Here is a 20280-nt window from a genome sequence, read left to right on the forward strand (position 1 = left end):
CCACCGGCCCCGCACCCCTCTCGGCACCCGGAGCGCACGGGGAAGGGGCCTGCAGGGCTGTTGACAGTCGCCGCCGCCGCCGCCGCTCCTCCTCTTCTCTTTCTCTGAGGGAGAAGCTGCCCCGCTTCCCCCCCTTCCCACACACCCCCTCACGGCAGAAGGCGGGAGGCAGGCCTTCCCCGCCACACCCGGCCCGGCCCTCCCCACCCCCGTTACCTAGATGCTCTTCTTTCTCCGTCTCAGGGTCCGGGGTTCGCTTCCCGGCCGATGGCGCGGGGGGAGGGGAGGAGCGACTGGGGCAGCGCGTCCGTCTCTCTCTTTCTCCCTCCCTTCCTTCCTCACAAGCACTGATTCGGGGCGGAACCGGATGTCTCGTCCGCTCTCGCTCTCGCTCTCTCTATAATAAGGAGGAGCGGGGGGGGGGGGAGGAGGAGGAGGAAAGGTGGCGCGCGCGCAGCCTCCGGAGGGCGGCCCGGACGTGGGCGGGGTCAGAGGCCGCCGGAGAGGAAGGCGCACGCGCGTCCACACGCTCGCTCAGGGTTGTCGTTTTTTTTTTTTTTTTTTAAATAAGGTCTGCGGGCCAATGGTAGCTTTTTCAAATTTTCGCCGGAAGTTGCGGCTTCATCTCTATGGTTTCCGCCCACCCACTTCCTCCCGGTTGCGTTTCCCAGGTCAAAGGACGCTGTTACGGCGCCGTCGCAGGACGAGTGACGAAAGGCGCGCCGAGTGACGACGTTTCTCTCTTTCTTTCAAGGAAAGGAAAGCGTTTCCGTTTCGACCGCACTTCCGGCCCGTGTCAGAGACGGTCTTGAACCTGGGTGGAATCTAACACGCGTGTTAAAAACGTTGTGAAAATGCTTTAAAAAAATAAAATAAAATAATATCGTTTTGAAAAAGGCATCGAATTTGCTGTGGCTCACAGTCGCCATCTAGTGTCACAAATTGTATATCGCACAAAATAAAAAATTCCTTCCAGTAGCACCTTAGGAGACCAACCAAGTTTGTTCTTGGTATGAGCTTTCGTGTGCATGCACACTTCTTCAGATACACAGATTAATACATCTTGTAACTGTGTACACTATTTGACTGCAAAAAAGGCCTCAGAGCAGCTAACAAAAGTTAACAGTAAAACCAAGAAAAAAACAACTTCAAAAGTTAAAAATACCAAGCATATCTTGCATTCCACACACACAAGGAAGGTAACCCAATTTATTTTGCTGAGTGGATGCTGGGAAAGAGGCCGGGGGAAAACTCAAAAGTTATATGTTGACAGTTTGATGAACATTGCGAATGCAAAATAGGGTATTTGATAAATAAAGCAAGCTTAAAAAAGAAGAAGCAGGGAACTGAATTGTGGGTGGGAATGGGATATTCACATTTAAATGCATGTGTTGTTGTTGTTCAGTCGTTCAGTCGTGTCCGACTCTTCGTGACCCCATGGACCAGAGCACGCCAGGCACGCCTATCCTTCACTGCCTCTCGCAGTTTGGCCAAACTCATGCTAGTAGCTTCAAGAACACTGTCCAACCATCTCATCCTCTGTCGTCCCCTTCTCCTTGTGCCCTCCATCTTTCCCAACATCAGGGTCTTTTCTAGGATTCTTCTCTTCTCATGAGGTGGCCAAAGTACTGGAGCCTCAACTTCAGGATCTGTCCTTCTAGTGAGTACTCAGGGCTGATTCTTTGAGAATGGATAGGTTTGATCTTCTTGCAGTCCATGGGACTCTCAAGAGTCTCCTCCAGCACCATAATTCAAAAGCATCAATTCTACGGCGATCAGCCTTCTTGATGGTCCAGCTCTCACTTCCGTACATTACTACTGGGAAAACCATAGCTTTAACTATACGGACCTTTGTCGGCAAGGTGATGTCTTTGCTTTTAAGATGCTGTCTAGGTTTGTCATTGCTTTTCTCCCAAGAAGCAGGCGTCTTCTAATTTCGTGACTGCTGTCACCATCTGCAGTGATCATGGAACCCAAGAAAGTAAAATCTCTCACTGCCTCCATTTCTTCCCCTTCTATTTGCCAGGAGGTGATGGACCAGTGGCCATGATCTTAGTTTTCTTGATGTTGAGCTTCAGACCATATTTGCGCTCTCTTCTTTCACCCTCATTAAAAGGTTCTTTAATTCTTCCTCACTTTCTGCCATCAAGGTAGTATCATCAGCATATCTGAGGTTGTTGATATTTTTTCCGGCAATCTAATTCCGGTTGGAGATTCATCCAGTCCAGCCTTTCGCATGATGAACTCTGCATATAAGTTAAATAAGCAGGGAGACAATATACAGCCTTGTCGTACTCCTTTCCCAATTTTGAACCAATCAGTTGTTCCATATCCAGTTCTAACTGTAGCTTCTTGTCCCACATAGAGATTTCTCAGGAGGCAAATGAGGTGATCCGGCACTCCCATTTCTTTAAGAACTTGCCATAGTTTGCTGTGGTCGACACAGTCAAATGCTTTTGCATAATCAATGAAGCAGAAGTAGATGTTTTTCTGGAACTCTCTGGCTTTCTCCATAATCCAGCGCATGTTTGCAATTTGGTCTCTGGTTCCTCTGCCCCTTCGAAATCCAGCTTGCACTTCTGAGAGTTCTCGGTCCACATACTGCTTAAGCCTGCCTTGTAGAATTTTAAGCATAACCTTGCTAGCGTGTGAAATGAGTGCAATTGTGCGGTAGTTGGAACATTCTTTGGCACTGCCCTTCTTTGGGATTGGGATGTAGACTGATCTTCTCCAATCCTCTGGCCACTGCTGAGTTTCCAAACTTGCTGGCATATTGAGTGCAGCACCTTAACAGCATCCTCTTTTAAAATTTTAAATAGTTCAGCTGGAATATCATCACTTCCACTGGCCTTGTTGTTAGCAAGGCTTTCTAAGGCCCATTTGACTTCACTCTCCAGGATGTCTGGCTCAAGGTCAGCAACCACATTACCTGGGGTGTATGAGACCTCCATATCTTTCTCGTATAATTCCTCTGTGTATTCTTGCCACCTCTTCTTGATGTCTTCTGCTTCTGTTAGGTCCTTTCCACTTTTGTCCTTATTGTGGTAATCTTTGTACGAAATGTTCCTTTCATATCTCCAATTTTCTTGAATAAATCTCTGGTTTTTCCCATTCTGTTATTTTCCTCTATTTCTTTGCATTGCTCGTTAGAAAGGCCCTCTTGTCTCTCCTTGCTATTCTTTGGAAATCTGCATTCAATTTCCTGTATCTTTCACGATCTCCTTCGCATTTTGCTTGTCTTCTCTCCCCCGCTATTTGTAAGGCCTCATTGGACAGCCACTTTGCTTTCTTGCATTTCTTTTTCATTGGGATGGTTTTCGTTGCTGTCTCCTGTATAATGTTACGAGCCTCCATCCACAGTTCTTCAGGTACTCTATCCACCAAATCTAAATCCTTGAACCTGTTCTTCACTTCAACTGTATATTCATAAGGAATTTGATTTAGATTGAATCTTACTGGCCCAGTGGTTTTTCCTACTTTCTTCAGTTTAAGCTGGAATTTTGCTATAAGAAGCTGGTGATCTGAGCCACAGTCAGCTCCAGGTCTTGTTTTTGCTGAGTGTATAGAGCTTCTCCATCTTTGGCTGCAGAGAATATAATCAATCTGATTTCGATGTTGCCCATCTGGTGATGTCCATGTGTAGAGTCGTCTCTTGTGTTGTTGGAAAAGAGTGTTTGTGATGACCAGCTTGTTCTCTTGACAGAACTCTATTAGCCTTTGCCCTGCTTCATTTTGATCTCCAAGGCCAAACTTGCCAGTTGTTCCTTTTATCTCTTGACTCCCTACTTTAGCATTCCAATCCCCTATAATGAGAAGAACATCCTTCTTTGGTGTCATTTCTATAAGGTGTTGTAAGTCTTCATAGAATTGGTCAATTTCGGTTTCTTCAGCACTGGTAGTTGGTGCATAAACTTGGATTACTGTGATGTTAAAAGGACTGCCTTGGATTTGTATCGAGATCATTCTATCATTTTTGAAATTGCATCCCAGTACAGCTTTCGCCACTCTTTTGTTGACTATGAGGGCCCACTCCATTTCTTTTATGGGATTCCTGCCCACAGTAGTAGATATGATAGTCATCCGAACTGAATTCGCCCATTCCTGTCCATTTTAGTTCACTGATGCCTAGGATGTCAATGTTTATTCTTGCCATCTCATTTTTTACCACATCCAGCTTACCAAGGTTCATGGTTCTTACATTCCAGGTTTCCTATGCAATACTTTTCTTTACAGCATTGGACTTTCCTTTCGCTTCCAGGCATATCCGCAACTGAGCGTCCTTTCGGCTTTGGCCCAGCCGCTTCATCAGCTCTGGATCTACTTGTACTTGTCCTCCGCTCTTCCCCAGTAGCAAGTTGGACGCCTTCCGACCTGAGGGGCTCATCTTCCAGCGTCATATCTTTTATATGCCTGTTGTCTTTGTCCATGGAGTTTTCTTGGCAGGGATACTGGAGCGGCTTGCCAGTTCCTTCTCCAGGTGGATCACGTTTGGTCCAAACTCTCTGCTATGACCTGTCCATCTTGACCTGTCCATAGCTTTCCTGAGTAATTCAAGCCCCTTCGCCACGACAAGGCAGTGATCCATGAAGGGGTAAATGCATGTACTTCATGACTAAAATACTCTTTACGTTTGTTTAGTACAACCCGCTATTTTTTTTTAATTCTTTAAATGAATTATCTGTTCTGGGACCAAGTGAAAGGGGTAATAAACGTATACTATTTCAAAGGTTTCTCTAGCACATGGCATTGTTTATTTTTATCGTTTTATTCCATCCAATAAAAAACAATAAAAAACAAAACCAATAAAAAAAACCGCCACGCCAAGCAGCAGCTGCGCTGACTACACGTTACAATTTTAAATGCTTTTAATGGAATGAAATAATAACTGAAGCCAAGCCTTCTGCATAAGGAGGGCTGCCTCAAATTAGAGCCTGCGCTGAATTTTTTTATTTTTTTATTTTTTTAAAAACCTCGATTTCCCCTCCATGGGCGGGTTTACACTCCTAACCTCCGGGAGAAAAGAAATAAAAAGAGAAGTCTATAGAAGCCGGAAGCTGAGGCGGTATGTCACTCTACAAGTTTCCTCTCTCTAGGGTGGCTACCTTTGTGCCCGACACCGGAAGTTCAGGCGGGGTGTCTCTCCGGCGTCTCTCTCCGTAGGATGGCTACCTTTGTGCCACGTCTTGGCGCAGGCGCACTGGCGGCGCTGTTTGCTGCTGCTGACGGGAGCTGACGCGGCCCGAGGAGAGCAGCCGCGGCCTAGGGAGCCTGGTGAGGCGGGGAAGGCCGGCCGGGGAAGATGAACTTCTTGCGGGGCGTCATGGGCGGCCAGAGCTCCGGGCCCCAGCCCTCCGGAGCCGAGACGGTGAGTCCGCCCGCCTCCGCCGGGGAAGTTCGCTTAGGTCCTCCCCGGCGGCGACCCGTGTCGCCCTTTCCCCGGCGAAGTCCCTCCCTTGGGGCGCCCGGTTGCCTGCCGGCTGGCTCCCTGTTTCACTCGCCCTCGCCCTTCCTCACCGCCCATCACGCCACCCGGGGCTGCTTCACACGTTACGTGTAACACGCGGGCTTTGGCCTTGCGTGTACACAGCCTGTTTGTCGCCGTGCTTTTTATTGTGGTTTTTATACAATCATTCTCGTGTGAAGGGCGGTATGCAGGCTTGATATATGGCGATGATATTATTACTTTATTTCTATATCGGGCTGGTTAACATCTTAGATCCTTTCAAAGGTGTTGGAGGGCGTGATTATTAGTTATTTTTCATGTATTCTGTGTTTTTATGCTGCGAGCCACCCTGAGATCTTTGGTTGGAAGGCAGTATGCAAATTAAGTAAATAATGCCACTTTGCCATATACGTGCCACTGTTTGACCTCATCTGCTTTTTCAAACTTGTTGCCCCACCCACTGTCATGTTCACTTAGTTGGCGTGAAGTATATTTGTGGTCCGTATAGTGCTACTTTACCAGGCCTTTCCATTTAATAAGAGAGAGTTTTGGTAGTTACATCTTGGCTGGCTCTATGCTGCAGTCTGCTAAAATGCTTTCTACATTTGTGTGAAAATATATAATACCCAAAACACCGTTGCCACTCTTTCCTGTCTTCTTTGTCCCCAGTACTGACATAACTTGAATACAAATTAATTTTCCAGACTGACTTCTTGTACATTGTTGTGTAATTTGTGTGGAGGAGTTTGAATTTATGTCACTCTATAACCTCTTAATCTATGTATGATGCACACCCAGCACACTTCATATGGACATCAAGTATGATACCAATAACTCCCCAAGAAGAAGTACAATCAAAAAAAATTATGGGGGGGGGGGTTGTCTATAAAAAGGTCAACAACTTTCAGATTTTCCTTTAAAAAGCTGAACAATTAAAAGCTCAACAACTTTCTGGTGTCCTATTGTTGGATGATTTGTGAAAGATTTCTGATTCCCAGTTTAACAACAGTATGGTTTCCATACTTCCAAAGGAGGCAAAGTCATTACATTAGGGCCACAGATTTTTTGTTGCCCAAGAGCTCTCACTCTTAGCACCTTAGGTTGTTCAGTTCTTCACCATGTTTGGGACCAGGTGAGTATTTCTCAACTGCAGGAATCTCCTTTCTATTCAGAGCTACAGTATATGAAAGTTATCTCAGTGCAGAGGCTGCAATAAAAGATGATATTTTGTGGCCTTTGACCGTACTGAAGAGTCAAAGGAGAAACAACTCCCTGCATTTTCTGAGGCTTCCCAGTGTGTATGACTTTGTTTCTCAGATATGCTGCCAAGAAAGTAGCCACTGCTTTGCTGTGTTAAAAACTTTTGAGAGATTACATGCATCTTCATGTTGAGTACTAAACAAAAACCTATTGTCTGCAATTAATGGAGTGTGTGGGTGTAGGTCTTAACTTGTTTCACTGAAATCTGTTTTCTTTTTCTTAAAAAAGCTACCGGTATGTGAGTATTTGATAGGCTGCAGGTCTGAGAGAAGGATGCATCGAAAAAGCTTATTTTAATCATCTCCTCCCCACCAGTTGCTTATCAGTTTATAACACCCACCCCAAAAAAGCAGCTTTGTTAACCTGTGTGAGGAAAACATATGGGTATCCTGTAGCGCCCCCTCCCCACTGTTAGAGTTGAGCTGAAGCAAGACAAAGTGTTAATTGTCTTTGCCTGCTCGTTTATCTTTTAAGATTTGCAGCATGCCCAGATTGATTTTGCTTTAAATTTTAGAACAATGTGGAAAGACGAGACTTCATGTCAAGCCTAAAATGCTACAATATGCTATTATAAGGAACAGGAGAACTTTGTGATATTAGAAGTGGAGCAAAACCTTTGGGCCATAGCTCAGTGGTAGAGCACCTTCATGTATGCAGAAGGTCCCATATTGAATCCCAGGTAGGGCTGGGAGATCTGCTGTCAGTCATTTTGGACCAGTGTTCTTCAGCCTTGGGTCTGCAGCTGCATCTTCTCCAGCAAACTTACCTAATGCTCAGAGAAGGTGACCGCTGAACGGTGTTTACGTTGCTGTGGGACCGCCTCTCCTGGTATGTCCCATGTTGGACCTTAAGGTCCTCAAATAATAATATTTTGGAGGTCCCGAGCAACAAAGATGCTAGGTTGGCTTCAACTAGGGCCAGAGCTTTCTCGGTATTGGCACCGACTTGGTGGAACAGTCTATCACAAGAGAGACTGCAGGCCCTGCGGGATTTGGCATCTTTCCGCAGGGCCTGCAAGACGGAGCTGTTCCACCTGGCCTTTCGGTTGGTTTCTGTTTGATATTTATGCTTCATTCTTTTTATTGGTGGGCTATTTGGAAATGAGACTGCAGTTTTAATTTTGAATTTTTAAATTTGTATTTTAATCTGTATTTTAAATTGATTGTTTTTATGTTTTTGTTGTGATTTTAATTAGTGTTAGCCGCCCTGAGCCCGGTTTTTGGCTGGGAAGGGCGGGGTATAAATAAAAAATTATTATTATTTTTACTGTGTATATGTACACATATACAGATACATACACACACGGGCATAACTTGGGTGAGCAAGCTATATTATTAATAAGCATAACAGGAAAACACCTGAGGGAGTGAAAATACTTTGAAGAAATATATGCTTCTAATATCTTTAAAATAAAATAAAAACTTGTAGTCTTCCTTGGTTCTTGATCTGCATCATCTTTTCATTTGGCACATGCTGTTGAGTAGTTGACGCTTTAACAAAACAAGTGAGTCTTTGCACACGCAAGTTCAAAATTCATTATTTAAAAAAATTATTTGGATGTGGGTTAAAGGTAAAGGTACCCCTGTCCATTAGATCCAGTCGCGGATGACTCTGGGGTTGCATGCTCCTCTCGCTCTATAGGTTGAGGGAGCCGGCGTTTGTCCGCAGATAGCTTCCAGGTCATGTGGCCAGCATGACTAAGCCGCTTCTGGTGAACCAGAGCAGCGCACGGAAACACCGTTTACCTTCCTGCCGGAGCGGTACCTATTTATCTACTTGCACTTTGACGTGCTTTCAAACTGCTAGGTTGGCAGGAGCAGGGACTGAGCAACAGGAGCTCGCCTCGTCGCAGGGATTCAAACCGCCAACCTTCTGATCGGCAAGCCCTAGGCTCTGTGGTTTAGACCACAGTGCCACCCGCTTCCCACGGATGTGGGTTATGCATTCCTAACTACAATTCTAGTTTTGCTCCTTTTTTCTAGAGTCTACTGGTAGTATTCAGCTAGGTTTTACTAAGAGTAGACCCTCTGAAATTAATGGGCCTAACCTATATAATAATAATAATTTATTATTTATACCCCGCCCATCTGGCTGGGTTTCCCCAGCCACTCTGGGCGGCTTCCAACAGAATATTAAAATGCAATAATATATTAAATATTAAAAGCTTCCCTAAACATGGATGCCTTCAGATGTCTTAGCCATGGTCATGCATTCAGTGGGTCTACTCTCAGTCCAACTTAGCTGAATGCCACCCTGTGGGGCGGGGAAGGGTTGTAGCACAGTGGTAGGGCAGATGTTATGGATACAGAAAGTTCCAGGAGTCAGGCTTTGGCGTCTCCAGGAAGGGCTGAGAAAGACTCCTGCCTGAAGCTACTGTAGGCTACTCCCAGTCAGTATAGACAGTACAAAGCTGGATGAACCCATGGTCTGACCTTCAGGGCGGTCTTATCCATAAGGGCTACTGGCGTGGTGCGCCAGGGCGCCGGCCCCCCAGGGGTGCCCCTGCGAGCCCGCCAGTATACCGTGCGCCCCCTCCCCAACCTGTCCCCGCCCCACGGGCGCTCGCGCGGCACAGCCGCTGCCGCCCATACTGCTCCCAGGCGGGCTGAGAGCCGGCCGCCCTCGCCTCCCATCCCGCGTGGGGAGCCCCAGCTGGAGCGCTGGAAGGGCACGCAGAGTCCCGCACCGCTCCAGCGCCACACCCCTCTTCCCCCGCTTGCCCACCCCCTTCCCGAGGGGCGGCCAGCGCAGGAGGGAGGTGGCCCCAGAGGCGGAGAGGTGGCACGTCGGGGGCGCCGGAAGGATCGCCGCGCCACGGTGGCCGATCTGCCTAAGACGGCCCTGCTGACCTTGATACTAGCTTTTGCACTGAGGCTGATGGAACAGTTTGAGCTTCAACTCGATTAAAGTTTCAGCTGTGGAACAGATCAAAGATGAAGTGGGGACTGAACTTTGAATTGGAAAAAAAATTACTCTTTCTTCCCGGAGGTCTGGGAAGTTTTGGCAAAAAACAAAGACAAGATGGCTGCGGACGCTGCAGCTTAACGGAATTGTTTGGGCTACAAAGTTGTTTTTTGACCTTGAATACGCCAAAGGAAAAATCGTCTGTTGGTTTTCAGGAAAAAGACTTTGGAACTTTTACAGTGTATGGAACGGAACATCAGAGAGGTTTGAATTTGGCTTTGCGGAACTTAGGAGAGGCTACAAATGTAATAAGAATGCAAATGATAATACCATCTCCAGGAGAAATGGAAGACGAGAAGATGGAACAGGAAAAACCACCCAAGGATTTGTCAATCAGAAAAGAAATGAGTAGTGTGGCTAAAAGGATTGTTTGGTAAAGAGGATGCTGGAATTGATAAAGAGGACTATATGAAGAACTTTTCACTGCATATGATGCGAAGCGAGGTGCGCCCAGTTTGGGGTGCACTTTGGGATGACAAGGAAATATGCAACAATACTTTACAAAAGAAGAGATCAGAAGGCAGCGTGGATTGACTTTTGGGCTCAGGAGTTTGGGAGGGTTGGTGTGGGTTAAAAAGGACAAATGTTATTTCTCTATAACTGGTTAAGACGGATGGACTGGATATTGGTGACAATGTGGGGATGTTAAGAATTAATAGCTAAAATTTTTGAGACCGGGGGGAGGGAAGGGTGTAGAAAAAAGAAGAAATTTAGGTGTAAAATTAGTTTAAATAGGGGAAATTTGATAAAGGTATAGGAGAGTCACAGAAGCAATTTGGGAGCTGAGGAGTAAAATTATAAGCTTAATATAGTATGATTTGTATAAAAGGATAAGGAGATAAATTTAAATGGATGGGTAATGTAGATACGACTATGAATTTGGAAAACTGGTAAAGAGGATAAATTATGAATTCAATTGGGGGGGGGGCTGAGGAAGCCAAGTAATAATGAAATTGAGGAAAGGATGAATGTTTGACCTAAGGAAAGGGGCTAGACTTAAGCAATGATTTTCTGTATGTTAATTATGTTAAATTTGAAATGTTTAATGTTTTCTCCTGTGAGAAAGGGGGATGAAATTGCTCTCCCCAGTGAGGGGGGGGGGAATGAAAAAATTTAACAGTTATGTAATGTGCTTAAAATTGTTAAAATCAATAAAAATTATTTTTAAAAAAGATGAAGTGAGAAGATGTTTACAAGCAACAGAGAACTTTTTGAAATACTTCAATTTTATTTCTCTTACAGATTCAGAAATTATGTGATAGAGTAGCATCTTCAACCTTACTTGATGATCGCAGGGATGCTGTACGTGCACTAAAATCTCTTTCAAAGGTATGTGTGTTTTGTCCCTTACATGAAATTTTAATTGTTTATGACACCTAATAGTACTTGGTGGCAATTTAAGAATTCTGTCATTTTCTTTTAGTTGTTTCTTCTGTTCTTCAATTTCACAGAAATATCGCCTGGAAGTGGGGGTTCAAGCTATGCCTCATCTTATCCATGTTCTCCAAACAGATCGGTAAGCACCTTACGGAAAATCTAAATGTATGCAAGCAACTGTTCCACATTAGTCACTTTTTCTGTCGTGTAGCATGAGCTGCAGTTGAATTCAAATTAATGTGAAAATGATGAAATTGCACAGGTTTTTAAATAAAAACGCATTTACCAAAGTCCAGAACAACCTCATCCATTTGTTTTCAGTTAACCTCAGCAAGTCCAAAAAGCTTTTTTTAAAATATCAGTTTTGTATTTGGAAAGATGCAGAGCAGTAATGGCCAATAGACAGTCACAGCCCCATAAGAGATAACATATTTGAATCTTTGCAGCCTTACATCAATGCCACAGCCTTTTATTTTGTTGCTGCTAATTAGGCCACTTTTACTATTTGTGTGGATGGTTTTATTTTTAATTTTTGGAGTGTTATTGTTGCTTTTCATTCTGTGAGAGATTGTGCTTGTATTCACAGTTCAGATTCCGAAATAATTGGCTATGCTTTGGATACGCTCTACAATATCATTTCGAATGATTTGGAAGAAGAAGAACAAGGTATACACTTGCTTTTTTATATTAGCTTCTTAACAACTAGATGAATAAGCATGCCCCATTTTGCGGTTATCTAGGGCTCAGTAAGCTTGTCAGAAAACATATGCCCACTTTCTGAATGCTTGAAGTAAGCAGGACAATGAATGCTCTTTCCATCCGTGTGGTAAAACCAGCAGCTGGTTGGTTGCAGCTGTTGAATTTGAAGCAACACTCTGTGGAGCACTGTAAAGTTGCTGATTTTCAGACAGAAGGACACAGATTTAGCTGACCTGATCATTTCGGAAGTGAGTGACGGGCATTTCTCAAAAGGATGAGTGAGAGCCCTTCGTAGGTTACACAAATAGGAGGAAGACAGAAGGAAACAAGTGACTTGTACCAAAGTTTTTCCTGCTTGTAATTGTGGAATAGAGTTTGCAAATCTCTCCCAAGGTCATATTCCTGAGATCCAAATGATGGCTCGTTATGAATGAGATATATGAGTTTATCCACAAAAGAAGTGGGAAAAGAGGAGTTGATAGATGCTACTGCTTACTCTCACAGTTTGCTAAGATGTAGGGATGGCATTAACATGTGACAGGGCCAAATGTGGCCACCCACTCTTCTGTACCTTGTCCCTATCTACCGTTCAGAGCCTTTGGTCATGTTCTTAGTGCTAATGCACTGAGAACTACTGTACTACACTAAGACCTGTACTAAGTGCCAGGTTAAAAAGGTAAAGGACCCCTGGCAGTTAAGTCCATTCGCAGACGATTCGGGGGTTGCGGCGCTCATCTCACTTTACTGGCCGAGGGAGCCGGCATTTGTGGCCAGCATGACTAAGCCGCTTCTGGCAAAACCAGAGCAGTGCACGGAAACGCCATTTACCTTCCTGCCGGAGCGGTACCTATTTATCTACTTGCACTTTGACGTGCTTTCGAACTGCTAGGTTGGCAGGAGCAGGGACCGAGCAACGGGAGCTCTCCCCGTCGCGGGGATTCGAACCTCCGACCCTGATCGGCAAGCCCAGAGGCTCAGTAGTTTAGACCACAGCGCCACTCGCGTCCCTTACAGGTGCCAGGTTACACACCATCAAATAGTTTTCATGCCCCTGCTGATCCTCCAAATGTGTACAAGTACAACAGTTTATGGGCTGACTTGGGCAGGAGTAACAACTCTGGAGGATCACGAGTTCTTGCAGGACTTTTAATGCTTTTCCTGATGAGTTGGAGGACAGCTAGGTTTTTGAGAAGCTGTACAATGTTTACAAAATAAAAGGAAGAAGAAAATCATGATGAAAATAGCTATGCAAAGCTTCTTGCTTTTTACGTGAATTCAAGATAGAAATGCTTGCAGGTAGTTTTCTAGAATATTTCATTTTACCGTATGTTGAATAATGGAATGAATGTGCATTGACAGAACTTCTAACTTCCAACTTTCAAATCGGCCTCGTTGCACTGTATAGACATATTTGAATGTGCCAAAATAATTACTTGCATGAGTATATCTTGCTGGTTCTGGTGTTGATTCATCATAAGTAATTGTCTGAATTTTAGCTAATAGATTGTGAAATGCAAACTGAGGAAGGAATATCGAGAATACTTTATATATTCTGCGAGCAGATGATAATTTATTTGTTAAATGCTTAAAATTGAACTTGGCTTTGAACCACCAGAATGCCTTACAAAACAATAAAAGAAAGAAGGGACTTAGGCAAACCAGTGGATTCAGTGACGTTACAGTTATATACTACCCAGATTGGAATGATAACTTTTATAGGCAGTGCAGGGAGGGAAGAAACAAGTTTCCCCGAGTTAGGCCAGTTTTGCAGAGGGCTATGCCAGCATATTCGCCGTCAGGAGGGCTGTCTCCTCACTCTTGATGGCGAATATGCTTTGATGACAGTTGGCCAAGCCAAGGTATCCCATGGCAGGTGAGGAGGACAGGAACAGACCTGGTTCTTTAGAGAGTGTAGAAACATCAGCGTGGCGATCAAGGTTTAGGGAGAACAAGATTGTGGAATCTTTGCTGGGCCTCCAGAGGATGTTTTTAACTAAATTTGTTTAGGGGTGCCTGAGTTAAACTAATCAAGTAACCACTGTAGTGGGCATTGATCTGTAGTTTTTCCTTTTGAAATCAATTTTATGCCATTAACCGATCTTTTGTGCAGTACTAAATTGAAATCTGCTTCATTTTTGAATCTTTCTCTCCTCTTGTCTGCCTTTACAGATGATTCTGAAGGTAAAGCAACCTGAATTTATATTAGCATGGTGTGACTTTAGACATAGTTCTAAGCATTAACTGACTCACAACACCATTAATCGTTTTTTAAAAGGATACTGTGTAGACTTTTGGAAGTGTTTTGCCCTCTCTTCTTAGTTCTCCTTTCAAATTTTGCAACTGTTTCATGTCAAAGGGGACATGTCAAAGGGGAACCATGTGACTGCTCAAATTGATAATTGATGGAGAGAGATGTGTCTTTCCACATTAGATACTGAATTAAAATACCTGAAATACTTTTCCATTTGTTACTAAGATTGCTGAGTTCAGTTTGAAGGGGGCAACATGAACACCCAGTGTTCAGAAATAATTGCTGGATTGCAAATATTTCATAGCAATTGAAGTTCAAAAGTGTATTTTTTGCAGTGTCCTTTTTAAACAACGCTGTGTACACGAGCATGCATCTTAACAGCACTTTGATTCCAAGGCCCACTTGGAATCATGTTGCGGGCATCTTCTGTAATAAAAACTTTTATATCAAATGGCTAATCTTAAAATACCTCGTTGCAATACTGTACTAATGATGTCGAATACATTGTAACCTGGTTAATAGCATAATATTGATATGCATATGAGGCTTTCTTAATATTAACATTGTTTTGCCTGTATCCTTTCCTGGATTTTCTCTGCCAGTCTTTTTAACATCTTGGATGATAAGGAATATAATGTTGGAATATGGCATTGGCATATTGGTTGGGTTTTAGCCAGTGCTAGATCAAACCTATCCAGAAGATCAAACCTATCCATTCTTATCAGCCCTGAGTGCTCACTGGAAGGACAGATCCTGAAGCTGAGGCTCCACTACTTTGGCCACCTCACGAGAAGAGAAGACTCCCTGGAAAAGAACCTGATGTTGGGGAAGATTGAGGGCACAAGGAGAAGGAGGACGACAGAGGACGAGATGGTTGGACAGTGTTCTCGAAGCTACTAACATGAGTTTGGCCAAACTGCGGGAGGCAGTGGAAGACAACAGTGCCTGGCGTGCTCTGGTCCATGGAGTCACGAAGAGTCGGACACGACTAAACAAGTCCTACCCAGAGTAGACCCACTGAAGTTACTTTACATGACTAACTTAGGTTGATCGATTTCACTGGGTCTATTCGTGTGTAGAACTTGGTTAGCTACAGCCCACTGGATTTGATATCAACTTCGATGATCAGTGTCCTCAAAGCTGGAAAAAAAATTGATGGCATTGAGGAATTTTAACTTTCAGATTGGTGTGTCCAGTGGGACAAATGGACAAAATCGCATGCTTCCATTGTGGCTGTGGCTGCCAATACTGTCTTCAATGTCCTCCTCTGGCAACCCCTTCCTGGCTTTTCCCTAGCCCTTACTCCTACAAACAGAGCGACTGGTGGAGTGGAGCAGATTGAAGAGAGGCTTGCCCTTCTGAGGTCAAAGAAGGGTTATGGCTAGCAGGTTATGGCGATTGCCTGAGGAATAGAGGTTAAAAGGAGCTAGAGGCGATAAGAAGGAAAATAGGGTGACGGCTCTTCCATAACCTGGTGCAACTTAGAAGAGCAGAGGTGGAGCTTCAGGGGAGCAGAGTCTGCCTAACAAGTCGCTAAAAGTGAACTACAGGTAGGTAGAGATGTAGCCCAGCAAAAAATAAGTTAAGTAGAGACACAGCGCAAGCCAAAAGGGAGAGGTCCACTTTCCTACCTCCTGCAAAGCCTATCTCTTAAGTTGCCATTGAAAGGCCAAAGTCCTGCAACTGGACAAGAAAGCAATAGCTAACAAGAGGACTGAAAAAAGGGAGAAGTACATACTGCTTGAAGTAAATATGCTGTCTAGAAGCATACAACTTACCTATAACAACCTGCAAGAAGAAATAAAAGCCCTTAACACTTCAGACTCGATTCTCAGGTGTGCTGGCTGGGAGCCAGTGGGTCTGGTCTTCATAATTCCAATGTATAAATTGCTGAACGCCTTATTTGGAAAAGTTATACCAGCCTCTGATTCTGTACCATAACACATCAAAATGGAGACGTTCCCCTTCCATATTGAAGATCATTCTGCTGTTTCTTCTCCCTTGAGAATGAGGAATTAGCTGACACGAATGGGAAGCTGTGACTAGGACAGGCCACAAGTATAGCATTGTCCAAATTGCGTAAAATATTTGGGCTTAGTTTAATGATATGTTACTCCTGAAGCAAGCCATTCTCTCATTTGTGTACCCTCGTTTATGGAGGACTGTCCCCACCAGGCTTTTATGATACAAAACTCACTATTTTCTCTTCATAGCAAGATATACATGGAATGAGATAAGGTTGAAGTCGAAGGAGTCTTGGATTCCTCTTCCAGTAGCAGAGCAAGAGTATAGCTCAGTAAACCACAGCAGCTAATAAATGCGCAGTTTTTCTTGCACCTGTTTATTAAAAAACACAAGACAATGTTTCTCCGACGCTTCAAAAGTAAAGGAAGTTCTACAGATTGAGAATGTTCTTTACCCGTGAACATGTATCCAAAATGTGAATCGAGCCTATGGCAAATAGGATGTCACTTCTGTATGGTAGTTTCTTCTTCATGTGGAGTCCCACATGCATGTTTTATGCCTGCATGGTGCAACATTTTGAATCTGGACAGTGAAACGCTTTGGTAGCAGGCCTGTCCCCAGCCACTACTCAGATCATGGTTGCTACAGTGGTAGCATTGTCAGAACTTTCTCTTCATTTTGAGTTTTTTTTTAAAAAAAACCCTCTTCCCCCCTCCTTTTTTATTTCAGCTTTCTCTCTTTCATTTTGCATTCTACTTTACCTTGGTACCATGTGCCTGCTGTGATAGTAGGTTCCCCGTTTGTTCAAATCACAGCTGTTATCTGTTCTGCCTGGGGTGGCAGATACTTGCCACAAATTCATGAGACAGGCATGCTGTGTTGGGCATTGCTATGGGAGCAGGCCCTCTCTGGTAGACACAGGCCCCATTAGTGCTACCTAAGTGAATGTGCCCTGTTTTGGCATTACTGCTGACGATTAAGGCAGTAATATTGGCCTCTCTGGCCATTTTACAAGCTCCCCGTCCAGTTGCAGGTGCCATGGCAGTGTTGCCTGAGGTTCTGCACCTGTGTCCTTGATATAGAAATACTTGTTTCATTTTGTGAATTCCAGAAGCCAGCCTTCCTTTTACCGTCGTCCCTTGGTTGTCGAACACCTTGGTACTCAGACGTTCTGGCTCCCCAACGCCGCAAACCAGGAAGTGAGTGTTCCGGTTTGCGAACGTTTTTCATAAGCTGAACGTCCGGCACAGCTTCCAGTTGAGTCCGGGAAGCTCCTGCAGACATTCGGAAGCCACGCCTTGGTTTTTGAACCGTTCTGGTAGTCGAAAGGACTCCCAGAACGGATTAAGTTTGACAACCAAGGTACCAGTGCGTTCATTTTTCTCTCTCTGAATTTTTTAAAAAGCAACTGTTCCAAGATAAGCTAGATTTTCATACTTCACTGCAGGGAACTGTACATGTGATCTCATATTAAAGGTATCGTCCTTTGAGTATGGTTCTGCTTTGAATATGAATACAGTGGTACCCCGCTAGACGAATGCTTCGCTAGACGAAAAACTCGCTAGACGAAAGCATTCGTCTAGCGGGAGGCTGCCCCGCTAGACGAAAAAGTCTATGGGGCTGCCTCGCAAGACGAAAAAATTTCGTCTTTTTTTTTTTCGTTTTTGCGGAGCGCGGCTCCCATTGCCGCTCCGCAAGACGAAAACCCCGCTAGACGAAAATTTTCGCGGGACGAATTATTTTCGTCTAGCGGGGCACCACTGTATGCATTTCCATCATATCTGCCGTGTAAAGCATTGTGCATCTCGAATAATTGTGTTTGTCACGAACATGCAATTATTAACACATTGCCTCTGAGGAAGCAATGTGGAGGCCTCAGGATTTTTTCTGCATGCCACATGACTGAATACATATGCTATTTATAAAGTTTTTGGGGAATAATTTAGAAAATAAATGATTGGGGTGGACAAAAAAACAAAGCTCTTGTCCGGGGGATGTAAACCAGGCATGTCCAAAATCCATTTGGGGGGCTTATTGTGAGCTGCCGTTCGATTGAATCCGGCCCTTGTGGCAGTATATGTCCTGGTGCAAAATTCTTTTAAAAAAGGTAAATAACGTGGGGGTAAACTATCCCCAAAAAAGCTCTGGTCGGCCCTCACGCATGTTCACTTCATCAAATCTGGCCCTCTTTGGAAATAGCTTGGGCACCCCTGTAAACAGTTCAAAGTGAATCAATACTCAGATTGCGCGTTTTCAGGATACGAACGCCCCGAACCTGGAAGTACCGGAACAGGTTACTTCCAGGTTTCGGCGCATGCACAGAAGCGCTAAATTGCGCTTTGCGCATGTGCAGAAGCGCTGAATTGCGTCGCGGTGCGGGCTGTGAACGCGCCTCCCGCACGGATTGCGTTCGCAACCCAAGCATCCACTGTAAATAATACTAGCTAAATGTGCAAAGTACATTGCTAAACAAAACACCTGACCTCTTAGAGGCCTTTTTCTTGACGTGAGCTTCAGGAAGAACTCCCCCTGCTGCCACCTGATGTGAGATGCTCCCAAATTTGCTGCAAGCAAAAGCATGGCCCATGCGATGGGGTCAGGGGTGGGTCAGACAGCAGAATGCTACAAGCTGAGTTTCTAGCAGATTTGCTAATAGGGGATGAAGGCTTGGAGCAAATATGCATTGGATTCGTAAATAGATGCAACATATGCCACAGTAGTAACATTACCATGGTTGATGCCCTATTCCTAAATACCTATGTGGAATTTTTTTTTTTTTAAAAAAATTAATGATTGCAAAGAGCAGGCCCAATGAGATTAATGTGAACATCTGGAAGGATATTTGGGCTAGAAATACTTTTATTAAATAACGAACAATTTATTGGTAAATATAGCTCTCTCTTTACTTACTGTCTTCAGCAAGTCCACGTTAACATTCATGCCTGAAGTTGTGAAATGTTCCAGTGCACGTTAAATTTGTTCTGTAACATTGATAGTTTCGTGGATGACAATTATTTCTTAAGCTGCGTTTTCTATTATGTTTACTCAAATAGTACTTGTTGGCAATTACGGAGCTGATTGAAGCTTTGCTGTAATTGAACCTTTGTTAACGTTACAGAAGAAAATTCACAGAAACAAACAGAAGACCTTGGAAGTCAGTTTACAGAACTTTTCATTAAACAGCCAGACAATATCACTCTTCTGCTGACCTATTTGGAGGTGAGAGCTGTTCTTCTTTCGTCATAGAGTAAGCATGCAAATTTGTTGGCTGATATTGCCATGAACAAAGCTGTATTAATCTGGGGAGGGGAGGGTGGATCTTGTCCGCTCCTTTTTACTGCTGTCTCCCTACTGGACCAGCAAATCCAGTCACAGAGTCAAGCTAGGGGGAAAGCATCATTTGAAGGGTTGCAGAGGAAGTGATAACAAAATAAAATAAAAAATTCCTTCCAGTAGCACCTTAGAGACCAACTAAGTTTGGTATGAGCTTTCGTGTGCATGCACACTTCTTCAGATACCTGGAAGGAATTTTTTAATTTATTTTGTTTTGACTATGGCAGACCAAGACGGCTACCTGCCTGTAAGAGGAAATGATGTTTGACTAGGACCTGGGAAGTCAGGATTCCTATCTTCATTCAGTTGTGATGCTATCTGGGGGAATTGGCTCAGTGTCACGTTGTGGGGATAACATGGTAGAGAAGAGCCATGGCAGTTTCAACACCTAGGAAGAAAGGCAGGATATAAATGCAAAAAATAATCCTTGCATTTAAGTAGCATAGCAACTTCGTTCTCAGTATCAGTGCGTGCCTTCAAGCTTTGTCCAAGGGTTAAAGTAGAGTACCCATCTCACCCCTTGCTTTTTCCTTTAGGACTAATTGCAGTCGTTAACAGTCACCAACAGGTTTTCCACACCCATCAGCCAATCCCCCATTCCCACCACCCTTCTGAGTAATACCCCTCCCCACTCCCCCACTATATATAAGGGTCTGGTGACTTCTGTTTCAGTGTATCTGAAGAAGTGTGCATGCACATGAAAGCTCATACCAAGAACAAACTTAGCTGGTCTCTAAGGTGCTACTGGAAGGATTTTTTTTTAAACCCAGGAACAGTAATTGAATTTTCAAAATTATAAATTAATTGCACTAAAGTGGCTAAGCTATGAACCAGAAAGTCCCTGCTGCAAATTTTGCTCCTGTTGTGAGCATACTAGATGGCTGAAATAGCGGAATAATACTGGCAAGCCTTGTAGGGTTTTGTAAGGATTACTGATTACGTGTATGAAGTTCTATACAAATGTTGGTGATGTTATGATTATCTTAAT

At 44.0% G+C, this 20280-nt stretch overlaps 2 protein-coding genes across 6 annotated transcripts in view; one reads left to right on the forward strand and one right to left on the reverse strand.

Moving 5' to 3' along the window:
* The window catches only part of G3BP2 (G3BP stress granule assembly factor 2), a 32730-nt gene extending 32391 nt beyond the window's left edge, over positions 1-339 (reverse strand). The window contains 1 exon segment of the mRNA XM_033168924.1: positions 217-339. The gene's annotated coding sequence lies outside the window, so the exon portion shown is untranslated.
* Positions 340-5147: 4808 nt separating this feature from the next.
* USO1 (USO1 vesicle transport factor) overlaps positions 5148-20280 on the forward strand; it is a 52973-nt gene continuing 37840 nt past the window's right edge. Inside the window, exons 1-6 of one of the 5 annotated variants that reach the window (XM_033168974.1) lie at positions 5148-5365; positions 10910-10996; positions 11119-11183; positions 11631-11710; positions 13913-13924; positions 19078-19178. In XM_033168974.1, the coding sequence (XP_033024865.1) occupies positions 5300-5365; positions 10910-10996; positions 11119-11183; positions 11631-11710; positions 13913-13924; positions 19078-19178 (411 nt within the window). In that variant the 5' untranslated portion in view covers positions 5148-5299. The remainder of the gene's footprint in view (positions 5366-10909; positions 10997-11118; positions 11184-11630; positions 11711-13912; positions 13925-19077; positions 19179-20280) is intronic. The other 4 variants (XM_033168971.1, XM_033168975.1, XM_033168972.1 and 1 more) reach the window with 4 other exon arrangements.

The sequence above is a fragment of the Lacerta agilis genome, chromosome 14, assembly GCF_009819535.1.
Source record: "Lacerta agilis isolate rLacAgi1 chromosome 14, rLacAgi1.pri, whole genome shotgun sequence".
Lineage (NCBI taxonomy): Eukaryota > Metazoa > Chordata > Lepidosauria > Squamata > Lacertidae > Lacerta > Lacerta agilis.